General features: G+C 32.5%; 1 protein-coding gene across 1 annotated transcript in view; it reads right to left on the bottom strand.

The window, feature by feature from the left end:
• The window catches only part of RYR2 (ryanodine receptor 2), a 550,493-nt gene that overhangs the window by 58,969 nt on the left and 472,217 nt on the right, over positions 1 to 19,307 (bottom strand). The window contains exons 89-95 of the mRNA XM_044674985.1: positions 15,954 to 16,058; positions 14,459 to 14,540; positions 11,169 to 12,466; positions 9,110 to 9,177; positions 5,074 to 5,221; positions 2,903 to 2,989; positions 2,059 to 2,277 (exon numbers count right to left, since the gene is read on the bottom strand). Coding sequence (XP_044530920.1) covers positions 2,059 to 2,277; positions 2,903 to 2,989; positions 5,074 to 5,221; positions 9,110 to 9,177; positions 11,169 to 12,466; positions 14,459 to 14,540; positions 15,954 to 16,058 — 2,007 coding nt within the window. The remainder of the gene's footprint in view (positions 1 to 2,058; positions 2,278 to 2,902; positions 2,990 to 5,073; positions 5,222 to 9,109; positions 9,178 to 11,168; positions 12,467 to 14,458; positions 14,541 to 15,953; positions 16,059 to 19,307) is intronic.

Raw genomic sequence — 19,307 nt, forward strand, 5'->3', positions numbered from 1 at the left:
AATGTTGCTCAAAATTATATTAATCGAGGCAGCTGGGTAGCTCTGTGGATTGAGAGCCAGGCCTAGAGACAGGAGGTCCTAGGTTCAAATCCGGCCTCAGACACTTCCCAGCTATGTGACCCTGGGCAAGTCACTTGACCCCCATTGCCCACCCTTAACACTCTTCCACTTAGGAGCCAATACACAGAAATTAAGGGTTAAAAAAAAAAAGATTATATTAGTCCTTTTGATTTTGAAGTCATATAGCTGACTCTTCCTGAACTTAGAGTCCACTAAAACCCCCAGAATTTTTTCAGAATGACTTTCTAAACATGCCTCATTCATCTTACAATTGTGAAGCTGATTTTTCTGTACCCAAATGCAAGACTTTACATGTACTAATTAAATTTTATCTTATTCGATTCAGCCCAGAGCTGTAGCCCAGAGATGTCACCAGACTAAAGTATAATTGGGAAATATTTAACAAGATAAATAAGAATAAAACATAGATAATGTTCACATGCGCTTTTTGTTTCTTTTTTTTTTCTTTTAAAAATTCTTACCTTCCCTCTTTAGAGTCAATACAAAGTATTGGTTTCAAGGCAGAAGAGCAGTAAGGCAACTGGAGTTAAGGATGGCCAGGATCACACAGCTAAGAAGTGTCTGAGGCCAGATTTGAACCCAGGGACTCTGGTCTCTAGCCTGGATTATCTATCTACTGAGCCACCTGGCTATCCTGATATGTGCTTTTCTAAATCAGTCTGAGCCCAAAAAGGATCCTTATGTATGGTTTAGTGGCCCTTGGTTTCTTTTTGAGTTTGATGTCACTCCTCCAGCCAATTAAAACCCTTTTGGATTTTGACTGTCAACCATTTTCCCTCCCATCTGCAAATTCGATGAGCATGCCATTGATTCCATTATCAGACATTAATAAAAATGTCAAAATGTTAACCTTGGTAATATCCAATTGCTTACTATCTAATCTACTTATCCTTTATTTCCAATCAACATATCAAAATCCACATATTTAAAGCTTAATTCATTCTTGCTCTCAAAACCTATTCTTCCCAAAGAATCTCATATTTCTATTGACAATACACTACTCTTTTTTCTTAAACTCTTACCTTCTGTCCTAGAATCAATACTGTATATTGGTTCCAGGGCAGAAGAGTGATGAGGGCTAGGCAATGAGGGTTAAGTGACTTGCTCAGGGTCACATAGCTAGGAAGTGTCTAAAGTCATATTTGAACCCAGGACCTCCCGTCTCTAGACCTGGCTCTCAATCCATGAGCTGCCCAACTGCCCCTGACAATACACTACTCTTATCATTTAAATTCAAAATCTTGTGCATATCTTTGATTCTTTCCCCTTCCTTATCCCCTAAATATAATTTTTCAGAAAACTGCATTCAAACAATATAAGCATATCTAATATAACTTTAGAGTGAACAACGCTATAAGGAGATTGGCATGTATTTACAAAATGCTATGGAATTTTAATAGAAGTGATACAATACATTATAGGCCTTATGTAGATAATTAAATAAAAGCTGTTTGAATATAGTAGAGAAATTAACTGATGGGTGCAATAGAGATTAACTGAGGGGTACAAAGTAATAATGGATGCTATGTAAACATTGAAAAAAGAGGAAGAAATAGAAATGCAAAGAAATACTACACAGGAAGCATTTTAGCGGGGGACCAAAGAATGCTAAAAAGAAATGGTAAGAGCGGAACTCTGAGAGCAAATGACAACATAAATAAATGCATGCCTGAGTGAGAAACATCATTAAAATATCTATTATCTTTAGCTAGAAAATAATTCTTCCAATTTAGACTAATAAACAGAATGTTGCTACAGTTAGAAACAAACAGTAGACCAAAATCATATCAGCTGAGTAAGATGCTATCAAGAGGTAATTTACTACTCTATAATGTGCATACACTATTTTATGAAAGCCCTTAATTAATTATCCTATTGGCATTGAAAATTTACTTTCCAAACTGAAGAGGAGGAATTCTTTTTGAGTACAGAAACACACATACACACAAATACCTTAGTGGTCCCTTACTATCTTACTTTCAAGCAGTAGTATCCAATGATGCAGAAGAAAGAGATAACTGTGTGGAGAATAGCGAGGATCCGAAGTGTAGGCTCCATATAGCCACTGCTCTCCTCTAGGACATAGTGTACTGTAATGAGTCGATGTGCTGTGCTGTCCAGACTACTTATTCTGGAATTTTCACTTGTACTTGGGGAAGGAATTTCTTTTCCTTCTACCACAGAAGAAGTGGAGACCTAATTATAAACCATTTAGAACCCAATCAGCTTTTTGAAATGAAAAAGTATCACTTTCATTTTTAAACACATTCTATTCCTTTCGAAGGTATATAGTTAAATGTGAAGTTTTCTAAAATACTGAGGAGACTAAAAGCAAAAGGATATATGCTCACTCTGAATTCTCATTTTGTAAAAAAAAAAAAAACAGTAACATAGGAATTTAAATACTTTACAATTTTTTTGATTCAACAGAAATAAGCTGAAACCTTTGAATTACACAAGAAAAAAAGCAGTCCATAATTTTCCAAAATCATACATGAGAAAATATAGCAGAGAAATACTCCAGCAATCATTTCAGCAATTCAAACAACCTTATTCTAATCAGACTAGACTAGGACTAGTAATGGGGAAATTTAAACTCAACAAGGGTTTCTCTGCCAATGGTCTCAATTTAATTAGGAAGAACAAAACCAACTTTAGTCTTTCCAAGGATTTCAGGAATATAATTAGGTACTACAAATTTCCCTCTTTTATTAAATCATACTTTAGAATGTACTTTAGCTTACTTATTTGTGAAATGTTTAAATTCTAATTTGATTTCCACAACTCAAAATATATTTTTTAAATGTAGATTCATGCATACCTTATAAAAGAGCAGGATGAAGTTGATTGCAAATGCAACAAACAGGGCTAACATCCTCATGTTGTAAAAATTGCGAGCAAAATAGTTCTGGAAATGATTAAAAAACATCATGTTAAGACATAATTAAAAGGTGGGATCAAAGACTTACATTCCATGAATCCTTGCTCTCCTGTTCAAGACCTTCCTAGAATAAAAAAATCATTACTCCAAATAAATATTACTCAACTGAAGCAACTAAGAAACACCTGAGTTATTCAGTAACCAGTCTCCCTGCATTCCCAGATTTGGGAATGTTTTCAAATCTTAAATCTTAAAGAACAAGAATAAAGAGCATGAAGGTTTTTTCCCTCTGCCTGGTTTTTTCCTTCTAATCAACAATTACAAAAAATAAAAATTTGGAGATTATACCCTAAGCATGATAATTAGTCAGCTCATTGTTCTGATTGTTTAGCATTTATTGTGAAAGCCTGATCTTTCTGAGCAAAAGCTAAGAAACATGAAAGGAGCGAATGAAGATTCTCAAATTGAGCTTAATATTTTAAAAATATTTTTCAGATCTTTGATTACGGATATTCTAAATTTTTTAACACGATCACCAGATAGTATTTTAGTCTCCTCATTCCCTAAAGTTTTCATGTTTTCAAGCTCTCTTATACAAGATTTGTATCAATTTTAGACATTTGGAAGAATTGTCATTCCTGTGAAAAATGCTTGGAAGTTTGAATTAATTGGCTCTAAGCTCAGAATTGGTCTCTAGAAACATAGCAGCCAAAAAAAATTAGCCCTATAATAGGCTGCAATGAGAAACAAGGTGTTCAGAATTCTAGATATGAGAGGTCACTGTACTTTTTATCCTGGTCAGACCACATTGATAATATTTGAGTCAAAATCGAATTTGGGGGCAATACATTTTAGGTTCGGCAAAGGTTGACCAAGATGGTGATATAGAGCATTGTGGAACATGCCATGTGAGGATTAGTTGAAGGCACCAGGAATGCTAACTTGAAGAACAAAAGATTCAGTGGGAACATGATAGTAATATTCAAGTCTGTAGGACCATAGGATTATAGAAAGTTCTAGAAGGGATTTACTACCCAGTATAATACCCTTACTTTACAGTTTAGAAAACTGAGGCCCTGGGAGGTAACGTTACTTGTTGTCTGTCCAAGGTTACATGAGTCACAAGTGGCAGAAACAGGTTTTGGACTCAGGTTCTCAGATGCAAGAACAAGTGCTCTTTCTACTAGATAGCTGTCACCCATTATCTGAAAGTTGGTCTTGTAGAAATGGCATTATGAGACTTACTATTCTTGGCTAGAAAGGAAAGAAAAGTATGAGCAATGGGTAGAAGTTAAAGAGAGGTAGATTTATGTTACTAATTACTAATTAGTTACTTGCTACTAATTAGAGCTAACCTAATTATGCTACCATGGTTATAAATGGTGAAAGTTTTTTGTTTTTTTGTTTTTTCAAAAGCTAGATGACCATGTATTGATAATGCTAGGATCTCCTAATCAGGAAGAATCTGACTAGTCTCTGAGGTTCAGTCTTAGACTCTCTGGGATTGGAATCTCTATGCCTTTAGATATACTTTTGGGAAATGAAAATGTCTGGAAAAGTTATTGAGAATATTTTGTTGGTCTCAGAAATACTTCTGCCAAACTCATACAATGCCATTCAATTTAAAGAACCATCTTCTCATGTTTTCAACTTCATCGGATCACAGAATCATGGGGTTTGTAATTAGAAGCAATTTGGAGATTATTTAGGACTTCTGAGGAATCATGTCTGTATAAAGGAAATGACTTGTTGAAGATGTCATTTTTCTCAAATGAAAGGGAGGAGAAAATTGCATTTATTTATCTTGTGTATTTGTGGAAAATTAGTGCCTGAAGGAATCATCTCATATTGAATGCTTTTCTGACAAAATCAGTACCCTTTCTTAAATGTTTTGCCACTGGGCTGAACTCAAAATTTTTTATTAGTGAAAAAAGGAATAATTGAGAAACTGTTAAACTTTTTCACTAATTACTTTATGTATATTATTAAGCTCTTTGCAATTTTGAATGAATATAAACCTTTATCTTTATTCAACTTTAAATGTCAGGATTTCAAAAAAGTCATATCTAACCCACTTTTCCTTAGTCAATTTGAAAGTTAAAAGGCCTTACTAAAAGTTTCTGTTGATAGGCTATGATTTTTTTCCAAAATGCTGACTCAGGGACTTCTGGTTCTCCATATCTATGTGTGTGAAGCTGCCTTAACTTTTGTTTGCCCTTATCTTCTTTGGCTTTTTCCTCCTTTTCTCCATCTTCTCCCCTGTAAAAAATGAAAAGCATATAAAATTCTCAAGCAAAGTTGTCATTAACATAGTTCTCTGAATTAGATTTTCCATCTAATGAAATGAACACATTTAGAATAGAATAAAAAATATTGAAGAACACCACTACTCTATTAGAGAAGTAATTTTAATTAATGATCATTCAATTAATTTTAATGAATGATAATGTTCTGAAATCAACTATAATTTTAAATCTGAAGCCAAATTCTCCTATTTACCATATATCTAGCAGCCTTGTTGTAAACAAGCATTTAATCAATCAATCAATAGATATTTTAAAAATGTTTACTGTATGTCAGCCACTGTGCTAGACACTGGGGTTAGAAATACAAAAGTGAGACAACCCCCAACCTCAAGGAGCTTACATTCTAGTGGCATAAATAACACATACTAGGGAATGGTGGCCAAGAAAGGGAGTTGTGGTCTCAAAAGTCACAAGATGGTGGGTTGTTCTAATTTTAAGGACTTTGTATGACCACATTTGTTTAATTTTCATTAGATATAATGTCTTTTTCCTACCCACATAGCAAGGGAATAGGTTCACTGATTTAGCAAATAAGAGACTGGCTAGAAAGATATAGATATAGAGACATGCCCACTAACAGCATCTCATTGCTTCTTGACCTGCTAAAGTTGGGCTTGTTATTGGAAAATGAGTAATAGAATTCACTGCATGACTGCAAGGTAAGGCAAATATAATGATATGTACAGGCAGAGAGGAGACAATGTATTTTTTTTCCTTTTTTGACATGAATAATTTTCCAAATAATTTTCTCCATTTTAGTAAAAATAGTTATGTTTAACTCCTGTGTTTTGTCTTCTTTACTTCAGATGTTGTGCAAAGGCAGCCAATGGACAAAATCCACATTGTCTTGCATGTCTGAAATTAATGACAGTCTAGTAGATTAGGACATTAGGAGCACGGCTGTACCCAACAGGGATTTGATTAGTGAGCTGTCTCATTGCCTTTCTTCTGTGTGTGTTTGTAAAGAGAATGGATGGAATATCCCAGTATCTGTGAGATATTTTATTCTCTCAATATTTAACTAGTATGATGATGCACTTTTTAAAAAGAACATGCCTAGATTTGAAACTTTTTTTTGCTTTTAAAGAATGTGTAATATTCAGGGAAGGGTTTGCTTTTTTATCTGTCTATTTGCATATGATAAATTTAATTGGGGTACTCTCTAGGCTTAAATCTATCTTGTTCTAGCCTCATAAATTAGATTTTTAAAAGCTGTTATCAATGCCTGTGTAGTAGTAGTAGTAGTAGTAGTAGTAGTAGTAGTAGTAGTAGTAGTAGTAGTAGTAGTAGTAGTAGTAGTAGTGGTGGTGGTGGTGGTGGTAGTAGTAATAGTTAGAATTTATATAGTACCTACTATATGCCAGACATTATATTAAGTATTTTCAAATATTATCTCATCTAATTCTCCTCAGAGAATTAAATGAGATTTAAACCACCCTGGGAGATTAATGTTATTATCTCCATTTTACAGTTGAAGAAATTTGAGGCAAACAGAGGGTTAAATGACTTGCCCAGGGTCATATAATTAGTATCTGAGGTTACATTTGACCTCAGGCTTTCCTGACACCAGGCCCAAGCAAGTCACTATCCAGTGGACCACTTAGCTACTTCTGTGCTATTTGTGCTTGCTTATGTATATATGGCATATAAATATCAATTAATTCATATGTAATCAATTTTTAAAGGAATAAAAGTTTTCCTCTAAGAAGATATATTACACTTCCTAAATATTATGGGAAGGATTTAAAGAATGGTAGAAGTATTCCTTTTTCTGCTCTCCTGGGATATTATAACTTAAAAAAAGAATCAGAAGAATCAAGAATTATTGCATACAGTAATACCTGATTCATGAGATGAAAATAACCTCAAAGAAATCAAATTGGTGGGGTAAAGCTTATAAAAGGTATAATACATGTATGTATATATGTACGTATACATATATATATAATTCTTGATGGATTTCTATTTATTATGTTCTTAAATTGGATTAAGAAAGATATGGTGGAAATTTGTACTTAACCTTCTAATATTCCTTCCTAACATTGACAATAGAGTATCACAAAAGTGAAATTTATAGAACATGAGAGTTTATCTACTCATCTCCTATCTTACAGACATACATTAATGTTTCTATTACATTTCCTTAGGACAAGGAAAGTAGTTTTGTTCAGATTTGAACTATTAAGCCTTTTCTTTTAGAAAATGGAAAGCAATAATTTCTTATTATTTTTGCCAAATTTAGTTGACAATCAAAAGTAAGGAAATTCCTTCAGCTTGGCCTAATTTTTGCAGAATGATTTGTGTGTTTTCCTTTGAGTTAACCTTTATTAATGTAATCCAGATATATTTTATTATTAGATAAACATTTATTTTGTCTCATGCTTTCAATAAGTATGTACCATAATGTTCCAGACATGTCTAAAAATGATGCATTTGTAAAATCTTTTTTATGAGAATATAAAATTATATATCTAACTTAGAAAGATTTTGAATGTTATAAGCGAATATGCTTAAACTATACTTTTGAAATTGAAAAGTGGGTACAACTGATGTTAAATCAATATGTACTAATATTTAAAGATGTACTTCTTTTATCAGGTAATAGAACAGAAGAATTTAGAATTGTGACATTATAAATAAAAAAAATTCCTTCAGTGAAGAATCAAACTATAAAAATTAAAAGTATTACTAGCTTGCAAAAGAACAATTTTCTGCCTTGAAAATTTAGCATCCTCAGATAATACTTTTGCCAAGTACCTACAGGTCATTAAGGCATTATAGTAATGTCTGTTATTAATATGTTGATCCTTATTAATAAAAAGCAATTTAAATAATTAGTACCTAGGTTTTTAAAATAGCAAAAAATCTTCAGGCCCTCATGTATCCAAAACAGGCTTTTTCTCTTGATTGTTTAATTTTGCTATAATCTGGGTTAATAACTTTGTGGGAAAGTTATCAAAACAATGTCTGCAGAGAAAAGCTTTAATCTGAAATTTGGATGATAATCAGAAATGTTTTTATGTTTAATAAAATCTCTTGATCTCTAAAATATTTTAGAATTAAAAGCCATGTAGATTTTGAAATTTTCCATCAGCAGAACATAAAAATTAAGGTGAAAAACATATACATCTCAAAACATAGGATTCTACAATTAGTAGAAAATCAATGGTTTGGAAAAACTAAAATGATATGCTTTCATTGTCTTATAACTAACCATTTATTTTATAACTGTATTGATTCACTAGTGTTAGTTTAAATATTGGAAGAACACTACTAATATGAGAGTATTTTTTCTGTTCACTTGCCAAAACAAAATAGAAATAGCCTCAAAATATAGTAACTAAAATTGCATGGACTAAAATTAGGAGATTTGAGCTAACCAAATATTCATTAGATGGCATCATATAAAAGTTGTTTTTTTTTTCTCAAACTACCCAACATAGGGCAAAAAAATGAGGCATGAATGAAACCTTTGGTCCTCTTGAAGTGGTTAGAAAAGATGTACATGCCATCAAGGATTCTCAACTCCTATAGTTATAAGCTGAAGACATAATCTGATAAGGGAAGGCTGAGAATGAGGGGCCAGAATTAAGGCAGCTCAATTCCCGTTAAATCATTTGGTTTAAGACAATCACAATTATATTATCAGGATCTATTACATCGCTATGAGTCTCATTAGGGGAAGATGTTTTCTGAGATCACAAGATCATAGATTAAAAGTTGAAAGGACCTTTACAAGATGCATCGGGAGTACACAGTCATATCTAGTTGCTGAAGTGGAGGAGTATAAAAAAATAGTTTTTGAAGCCATGGAAAGGGCAGCATGTACCATTATACCTACTCTGCTTTTTCAGGTTCAGATTTTGTTTCTTCTTTCTCTTCCTTTTCATCTTCTTTTCCTTTCTGTTCCTTGAAAAAAATCAGTGAGAAGAAAGAAAATCTAAGAAATATTGCAAGTGACCCAGGGATGAGGTTAAAAAGACATGCACTCATATTGCCAAACATTAATTAACAATGATTCTCCAGTGTTTCAGGATCAAATCTAATCTTTTCTTTCTGCATTTCATTCTAAATATTTCCCACTATTCTTCAACGTGTAGTCTCTCTTTCAGTCATGTTTGTTTCTTCAATGTTCACATATATCATACTCATTTTCATCTTTGTGACTTTACTTGTATTATTTACCTCCCACCTACTAATGGCCTCTTCTTTATTATCCCTTTCTAGCAGATAAATTTTACTCATCCTTCAAGGAACAGTTGAATCCTCACTGGTTTTATGCCCTTCATGGAATTTTAGCCTAAGGATTACTCTATCCCTCAATGATTTATTTCTCTGTTTTATTAATATCTTTTGAACTTATAAATGCTAAACAGTTTAACAGATGATTACATATGTGATTTTTCATTAACTACTTACATAGGTCATCTCATTCAGTTAAAAAAATCTATTAAATGCCTGTGTGCAAGATTCTGTCCTAGGCATAAGCACAGGTATACTGCAGCCTCTGCTTTTAAAGGGCAGTTTGTAGTTTGGTGAAGAGGAGGGGTTATAATGTGCAAATAAATAAGTATAAGAAAAGTTAGAATGTGGTAGAACCAAAAGAACTATCTAAACAAAATACTTTAGGAAAATTTGAGGAGAAAAATAACATATTCAGTTAGTAAAACCAAGAAAGGGTTCTTGGGAAAGGAGGATTCAGAGCTCAACCTTTTAGGAACAAAAAAAAATGTTAGAAATGAGGAAGAAGCTTTAATAGCTTTAAATGTCACTGAGACTTTTGAAACACCCTGTATATTAAAGGAATAATGAATGGCCTGCTATGAGGGCAATAACTAGAAAAATGAAACTGGGCAAGTTATAGTAGTCTGGTTTTACTGAAATATAATGTATGTGAAGTGGAGTAAGGAAAATAAAATTGAGGAAGTTGAAGACATTGTTTAGGCTTTTAAATCACAAGCTAAGAGATTATTTAGGAAAGGAGTGTTGCATTTAAATCTATTAGGAAGAACAATTTGATGATTCTTTGAAGGATGGACTGGTGAGGAAGAAAAGAAGACATGAGACTACTCCAATTGTGCAAGTAAGAGGTGATGAGGGTCTGAACTAATGTGGTGGCAATAAAGAAAGGTAGGGACAAGTGAAAGAGATTTTGTGGAAGTGGAATCTAAGGGTCCTGACAACTTGGGAGTAGAGGATGAAAAGCAAGGAAGAGTTGAATAGGATTTCAAGGTTTTGATACTTATTTCAGAGAATGGCAGTGCCATGAACAGAAAAAAGAGTCATTTAAGAGGTAAGACAATTTTTCAGAAGATGAGTTCAGTTTTAATATGCTGAATTTAGCAGACAGCAGAAAATCTGGGTCAGATGTTTAACAGGCAGATGGTATTGTGGAACTAGAGCTCAGAGGAAATGTTGGGGCTGGATATACAAATCTGAGGGCCAACCAAACAGAGCTGGATGAGTCCTGAATATAAATGGAGAGATGAAATCACCAAAAGAACACAGAAAAAAAAAAGAAGGCAGTCCAGGAGAGTCATACTTTTTTAAATCTCCCATATGCTTATTCAGAATAAATCCCATAATCCAATACAGAAAAAATAAATGTTTAACGATTGATTGTTCATCTTATTGTTAAGGCAAAACTTCCAGGACACTAGTTGTATTCTCATTATTTAAAAAATATCAAATCATTATAGAGACCAAGTATCTCTTCATTAAAAATGTCAATAGTTCTTTGGAGATTAAAAACAACTACTCTTCTCCTCCCCACAAAACAACACTAATACACATTTAAAAACACATTTTTAACATCAAACTATATTTTCTATAGCATGCTTCCCCTCCTTCCAATCCCCCTTACCCCCACAGAGCATAGAGCCTATTATTAGTTATATTACCTGGCATTTTTCTTGAACTTCAGGGACAGGGATTGGGTTACTCATTAAATCACTCAGGCCAGCATTTGGATTATGAGGAATTAGTTTATATTGTCCTCCTTCTCTCTTCAGGTCTAAACCAAAAATATCTGATAGTAAGTCACTTTCCTCTGTTAATTCCTTTAGGTCAGTAAGATCTTCAGTAGGCAGGGCAGTTTCTAGAGCCTTCCTTTCTCCTTCTTCTCCCTCACCTCGCACCTCATCCTGGGTAGGGTCTGGCATATTGGCCAAAAGCTCTGCAACCTTGATTTTTTTAGCACCTTCAACCAGGCTACCTCCAAGCAATAAGCTGCACATGATACGAAAGAAGCCTCTGAAAACACTGGATATGAAATGCAAGAGACCCACCAAAATGCTCCAGTATGAAGAAAAGAGGGCCATGACCAGGTCCTTCATGGTCATTTTCTTTACTCTCTTCATCTGTTTTTTTAGGCTTTTTAAACTGAGCATTCTCATTAAGGTTAATATGTTGTACCTAAGGGCAAGGAGAGCTGATTTAACAGTCATAATGGAAAAAAAGCCCATTCGAGGCTCTTGTTCTTCAGGCTTCTCTTTTTCAGTTTCTTCTTTATTCACTGACCGTTCATTCAAATCTGATTCTGAGATCTGTGCAGCCAGTTGCATTTCAAAGATGGTATCCTCACAAAAATTAACAAAAAGTTCCATCTTTTCCTTCTCCCCTCCTTCATTGACCACATCAAAAATAAACTGCCTTTTGGACTCTTTGACTTGTGGCTTCTCCCACTGGGTTCTACTGGACTCACTGATTTCAAAATAAACCCTTTCAATGCGTTTTGCACTGCCCATAATCTCAATGCGGCCTAGAAAAGGCTGAAAATAATTCAGTACACTTTCTGCCAATTCAAGGAAAGTCTGCAGCCGCGTATCATTGGGCATGTGTTCAGAAAGGTTGGTCAGGAGGACAGCAACATTGAAGCCAATGTCCTTGGCAGGTTCGTGGAAACGTTTCACAAACTCTTCATAGTCTAAAGTTTCATTTTCATCTGTTTCCGCACAAGACAGAAGAAATTCAGTTTCAGATTGAGTGTAGTGCTTATGACTCTCCATTGCTTTATGGAAGTCCCTCTTAGAAATGATGCCTTTGCCATCAGGATCATATTCTTTGAATGTATCTGAAGAAGTTAAATCCTTCAGTTTTAAAAACATATCAAAAAACTTAAGAATCATCTCTACGTTGTTAGAAGATTCTACCAGCATATCAACCATCTGTTTTCCAATGGTTCCATTAACAACATTACCTGGTGGTAAAAGAATTATATTTGTTCAAAATAAATATATTTAACAAGATTAAGTGCTACTAGATGAACATATTAAATGAAATATATTTTCTAATATATAGACAGGATATCAGTTCATTTTTGTCCAACATTTGCCTCTCATGTTAAACAATAAGATATACAGATTCACCATGTTTTGAAAGATATAAGGCTATTAAGACATGTTTCATCAATAACATTTTGGGTATAATATAATAAAAATTAATATTCTACCCAATGACATGTATATATGTGTGTATTATACACATACACACACACACACACAATATATATATACATAAAAGGACAAGTTCTAAAGAAAAGAAGATGAGGTAACTGCTGGAAACTTCTGCCACAAAGGTAAGAGATGACTCTAAAGATGTTTCCAGTATCACTGAACCTTGGTTTATTCCCTGAGGGTGTCTGCTGATGAAGCATAATAAAGGTATAGTATACTAAAATAGATTAGATATATGGCAATTTGTAAAATCACCAAATGAATGCACTAATTAATTGGACTGAAATGTTATATATAATATTTAAATCTAGGCAAAGAACATATAAAAGATTTTTATAGAGCAAAGATTTCAAGAAATTTATTTAGACAAATCTAAGTCAGGAAACTGAAAATTCATGCCAAGTGAACATGCAGAAATAGCTATTGCTAATCAATAATTGCATCAAATACAATGTATTAAACATGTTCACACAATAGATCAGAAATCTCTTTAATCAAATAAATATTGGCTAGGCAATGCTTGTGAATGCTGTTAGCATAATAAAATATAGATAATAATATAAAAGGAAGAGAAATAATTGGAAAAAGAAAGTAAAATAATAAATGGAACATGAAAAGAAAAAAAAACTACTGGAGATAGCATAGATTAGCATGAGTTGCCTATTCCATTGTAAATGGATTAAAATAACTGCTGACAATTCTCAAACTAGAATCTTTAATTACATGTTTAAACAAAGCTTTTGCCCTAACGTAACTGAAATTAACTGTTTTTTTAATTAAATTTGAGATTACTTCTCTCCAAAAGAAAAGTAAAATGAAAATTTCTTTGCCCATGAGCATACTATGTGAATTATGGTTTAATAATCCATAGGCTGATTTTCCTTTATGAATTTTTAAATGTATGTGTGATAAGTGTCTTCTTTCACAGCATGAGGAATATGGAAATATGTATTGCATGACAGCACTGATATAACTTATATTAGACTATTTACTGCCTCACAGAGTGGGGAGGTGAAGGAGGGAGGGAAGAGAATCTGAATTGTGAAATGTCAGCTAATAATTGTCAAAAATTGTTCCTACATGTAATAGAAAAAAAATCCACAGACTTAAAAACATCATATGATGTCAGTCTAATATAATCTAAAGTTTGATTAACTCTTTGATTTCCAATTTCCAATTACTATTTGATTAATGTGAAGTTTATTTATTTGCATGTGTTGAAAAGCTCAACCCTCATAACATCGATCATGAGACAAGAAAAAAACTGTATTCTCCATTTTTTAGATATGTACATTCAGAATCACAGGAGTTTTAAAGTGATTTATGAGAAAAAAGTGAACAAGTGCTTAGATAGTAACATAAAGTATCACTTCCAGGAGATATTTGTTATTTTTGTTACCTTTTCAGAGGGTACAAAAGATCAGAACTAGTTTCAAAATAATATTGATGTTTTATTCCTATTAAAGAAAATATTTATATATACATAAGTATATATATATACATAAGTATATATATATATACATATATATATATATCCCATATAAACAAAGGCTCTTGTAGGAGGGGAGTCCTCAGTGATTTATTTAATGTAAAAGGGTCTGAGACCAAAAAGTTTGAGAACCACTGTTCTACAGCATGCTAAACCTCCAAAAAAAGCATTTGGGGTTTTATGGCCATCATATTAGAGAATATAGGACAGTGCTATAGTACTTGCATTTCTGATTAATCAAAGCTACCTTCCAACATGGACAGCAACATGACCACCATGTCCTTTTGAAGATCCATCAATTCTTTCAATAATTCAATTTGACTGGAATCCTGCAAACATTTAATTAATTAATGAATTTTAAATTACATAAGCAAACAGTACATACAGGACTAACATTCAGTGACGCAGTATTTGAACTATTACATTAGTTCAACATGTAACAGCACTATAACATATTAATATAAAACATTATTAAGGAGGACTATGGGAAAGTGTACTAGGGAACTTCACTAAATTAAATATAGGAATAAGTAGAATTCTCATCATTTACCTAAAGATTTTTAAAAATACTATTTAATTAGAAACATTAAAAACTGAAAGGAGGAAAAGACTAACAAGTTAAGGATTATATACAGAAATAGTAAAGATATTATTTTTAAAAGATAATCAAGATAATTTTAATTAACTTTTTAATTGAGAGGTTTTTTAAAATGGCAACTACTCATATAATTATGCAGAAACATTTGATAATTTAAAAAAACTTCCAAGTTGAAATTCATGTCATGTTAGTTTGTATAAAACATAAAAATAAAAATTCATTAGTATGAAAACATTTGTGATGAGATTTAATTATAAATTTTACTTATTCAAAATCATCCACAATTACTTATATTTTAAAAACTAATTCAGATAAGAATTAAATTATTGTTGAATCACTTTAAGTTTACTTTCATAGAATAAGTAAAAAATCAGTGCCCTAGTAGGTATTTCACATCTCAAAATACAAATTCAGTTTTCTAATTATAATTATAGGATATCAAAATGTTATGTTTTCTTGTTAAAAATAAAATATTTAGCAAGTTATTAATTTACTTCTTTATATTCTGAAAACAAAGTAAATAAAAGAGATGGAAAACATGTCTTCTTAAACATTTGCCCCCCTAGTCATCTTTCAAAAAATGGTGCAATGGGGGCAAGCAAATCATTAAAAAGTATTTCTTTGCCCTTAGACCTAATTTGTCATTTTTTCTGTGGATTTTTAATGTTAAATTTATTGTTATAGATAGAATGGCATTAGCCAAGAGCATTTTCCTCTCTATAACTACTTAAGGAAATTGTTTCCATTCTAGCAAAGCTAACAAGCTAAGTAGGATTAGAATAGAAATTCTTTTTCCTTAAATAGGAGAAGAAAAGGTTTTAGTGAATGTTTCTAGGGAAATGGAGCCTTAGGATACTTGAGAAATGTAGATATAATTTAGGGAACACTGTTTCAAAAGTATTTTTACAAACTATTAGATTTTTTGGCATTTCTGTCCTCTTCAGTTTTTAAAAGTTTCCTATACAACTGGCACACAAATATTTCATTTCATAAAATTTTTTTTAAAGAAGAAAACAAAGAATGATACAATAACCATGGAACTGACAGAAAGGCTGTTCATATATATCAAGTATGATTAAAATTATTAAAATGACAAGATTATTTTTTTCCAGATGAAGATTTTGGAAGGCAATGAACAAAATACCTGAGACAACTTCATTTGCATATGGGCAAATACATGAAGAAAACCAACCACAGCATCCCAAAGCCTGCTGTGTGCCAAGCTCTGCTGATTTCCAGTGCATGGACCCTATAACATAAACAAAAGGACCACAAACATGCAGAATTAAATAATAAACTGTATTTGATAGAACTTGGGTGTGTATGAGTATATACATATATGTACATAAATTAATATTCATCTCCTTAGAAGAAGCGATCCTAATGAAAATTAGAATACAAATTATACTATATTTTAAGGGGATAAATGTAGTTTTCTATATGAGATTTGCTAAAAATAATTCACAACAGAGGTTCTCAAATGTTTTCATGCTTTACTCTTCTCTAAAGTCAAATAATAAGTTTATAACTCACTGAGAAAATGTAAGCATAAAACCTTTTAATGCAAATTTGTTTTCTTTTCTCTTCATTTAGGAAAAGATAAACCTAATAAGGAGTTCCTATTTCTTTGCTGAGAATCATATTCTTAAGGTTAGAGAAAATTATAGCATAAGTAGCAATTCAGGTAAGCTCTTTCTAGGTAGGAAAAAGCTTCATTAAAATTTTCCTTTATTTTATAGTTGGCATTGAATAACTTATTTTAAAAGATTAATTTGATTTGATTAACTTCATAAAAAAACAATATGATGCTATTAAAATGAAAAAATATTCATGGGCTTTGAAGTTTCATTTCTCATGCTTATTTTATGTTAAATGAATAAATTATATTTTCTAAAAATTATCTAAAATATATATTACCTAAAATAAAATAAAAAATATATAAGCTACAAATGTTACAGATAAATATATGCACATATGGATTGGACAATTAGTTACAAAATATTGTATTCCACACAGTGTACAATGTAGAGTAAAAAATATGTTTGTTATATTTAATTGAATTAGTGCTATATTGAAATACGTATACGCATAAAAGAAATATAATGTATACATTACATATGTATATACATATTTCATTAAACATATAATGAAATATAATTCAGTATATCACTAATTCAACTATGTATTCAATTATGTCACAAGGATACACACATAAGTGTATATGCTTCAATATCAAGAATACATTATTTTATTGATCAGAACCTCTCAAAGAAAAAATCCTACCAACTGCTTCTCATAGGATTCCCAGGAGAGAAGTAGTAATACATAATCATTATGTCATTAAAATAATAACAACCATCTCCAAGTGACTATTAGGCTCTTAGAACTGGATGTCCTGATCTTTACCAATATGTTTAAAACTCAACTTTCTGTTTTTTCTCACCAAATCCTCCACTCTTTCTAAATTCCCTATTACTCTTGAAGGCAATACCACCATTCAAGTGTCCCAAGCTCACCTACATAGCATAATCAATTCCTTACTTCCTCTAAAAGAGCTCTCATACACAATCAGTTGCTAAATTCCATTGTTCCTTCCTTGGTATATATGCCCTTTTCTCCTCTAACAGTGCCACCATCCTGATACACATCCTCAACCTATACTACTACTATAGTGTTCTGGTTGGCCACCCCTCCTCAAATCTCTCCCTACTCTATTTGAGTGGGGAGTGATTCAGCTGTCAAACTGATATTCTTAAAGTCCAAGTCTGACTTTGACTTAGTATTCAAGAGATTTTAGTGGCTCCTTATTACCTCTAGCATTAGATATAAAATCCTCTCTTTAGTATTTTGAAATTCCTTCATAACTTAGCCTTTTTTTCTACCTTTCTCATCTTCTGACACCTTATTCCCTGTTCCTGAGATATAAAACTCGATCTTTCTACTCCATGAATTTCCTCCTCCTCCTAACTTCTAGTGTCCTTGATTTTCTTCAAACCCCAACTCCTTCAAGAAACTTTTTCTGTTTTCTATAATCTCAGTGCTTTATTTCTGAAATAATCTCCAATATATCCTGCCTACATTTTGTTTGCACATAGTTGTTCGCATATTATTTTCTCCATTAGGCTAGGAGCTCCTAGGGAGGACGGATTATTTTTTCTCCTTCTTATTATTCCCAGTGCTTGCCACGGTGCCTCCAGCACAAAATGCTTCTTGACATGATAACAATTTGCATAATACTTTATAATTTACAAAATCTTTTCCTCACAATAGAATTATGAAGTAGTGAGAAGTATCATCACAATGCTCATTTTTCATATAAAAAAAGAAGTTAAGTGAGTCAAAATGCTTGAAAAGCATGAGTGAGAGTCAGGCCTAGAGACAGGAGGTCCTAGGTTCAAACCCGGCCTCAGCCACTTCCCAGCTGTGTGACCCTGGGCAAGTCACTTGACCCCTATTGCCTACCGTTACCACTCTTCCACCTATGAGACAATACACCGAAAGTACAAGGGTTTAAAAAAAAATGCTTGAAAAGCAGGAATTATTTCTCTTATCTAGACAATGACATATTGATTATATGGACAATTATTCACTCCAATGGAAAACAATTTGGGCCTAGAATTAAAAAAGAAGAGAGGTCAACTGGATTGCCACTGAGAAACTGGATCTTTTTCTTGAAATAAAGGCCTATCTTTTTAATGTCAGTATTCTACAGTACTCCTAAAGATCTGATTCATTGAACAAAACAGACTAAAGAATTAAAGAAAACAGAGACACACAGTAGGTAGAAACAGGCTGTTATAGATAATAAACAAGGATTTTATGTTTCTTCGGCTGTATCTCATGGCTATAATTCTCCCCTCCTAAAATCTCTCCCTCCCGGATACCTGTATTCCTTCAAGCTACAGCTAAAATCTCATCTCCTTTAGGAAGTCTCTCCCAATCCCTTTTAATTGGAGTGCCTTCTCTCTCTTAATTACATCTCATCATATGTACATAGTTTGCTGTACATCATTATTTATATATTGTCTCTCCTGCTAGACTGTGCCTTCCTTGAGAACAGGGACTATCTTTAACCTTTCTTTGTATCCTCAGTGCTTAGCATATAGTAGGCACTTAATAAAAGTTTATTTACTGGCTGAGAACCAGAGAAAAGGCTGTTAATGCATATTAATATATGATGAAAAAAGATGATGGACTGGTCACATGGTGTGATCAAGGGATAACTGTTGAACAACCTGTGTGCCCTACCGATGTGTTTGTAATATCAAGAGAAAATAAAGAAGGACCCCAGCACATTAGATAAGCTTCCTGTGGGAATTTTACAGAAGGATATGGACAAGAATTGATGGGATATGTAGTCATGATTAGGTTATGAGCTGTGCTGTTGAAAAGAATACATACATTAATGAAAAATGCAGATTCATTTCAATATTTGAGTTCTGAGGACAAATTTTTAAGTCAAAGATGATAAATGTCTTATTTTAAAATAAATGTTATC

The sequence above is a fragment of the Gracilinanus agilis genome, chromosome 4, assembly GCF_016433145.1.
Source record: "Gracilinanus agilis isolate LMUSP501 chromosome 4, AgileGrace, whole genome shotgun sequence".
Classification (NCBI taxonomy): domain Eukaryota; kingdom Metazoa; phylum Chordata; class Mammalia; order Didelphimorphia; family Didelphidae; genus Gracilinanus; species Gracilinanus agilis.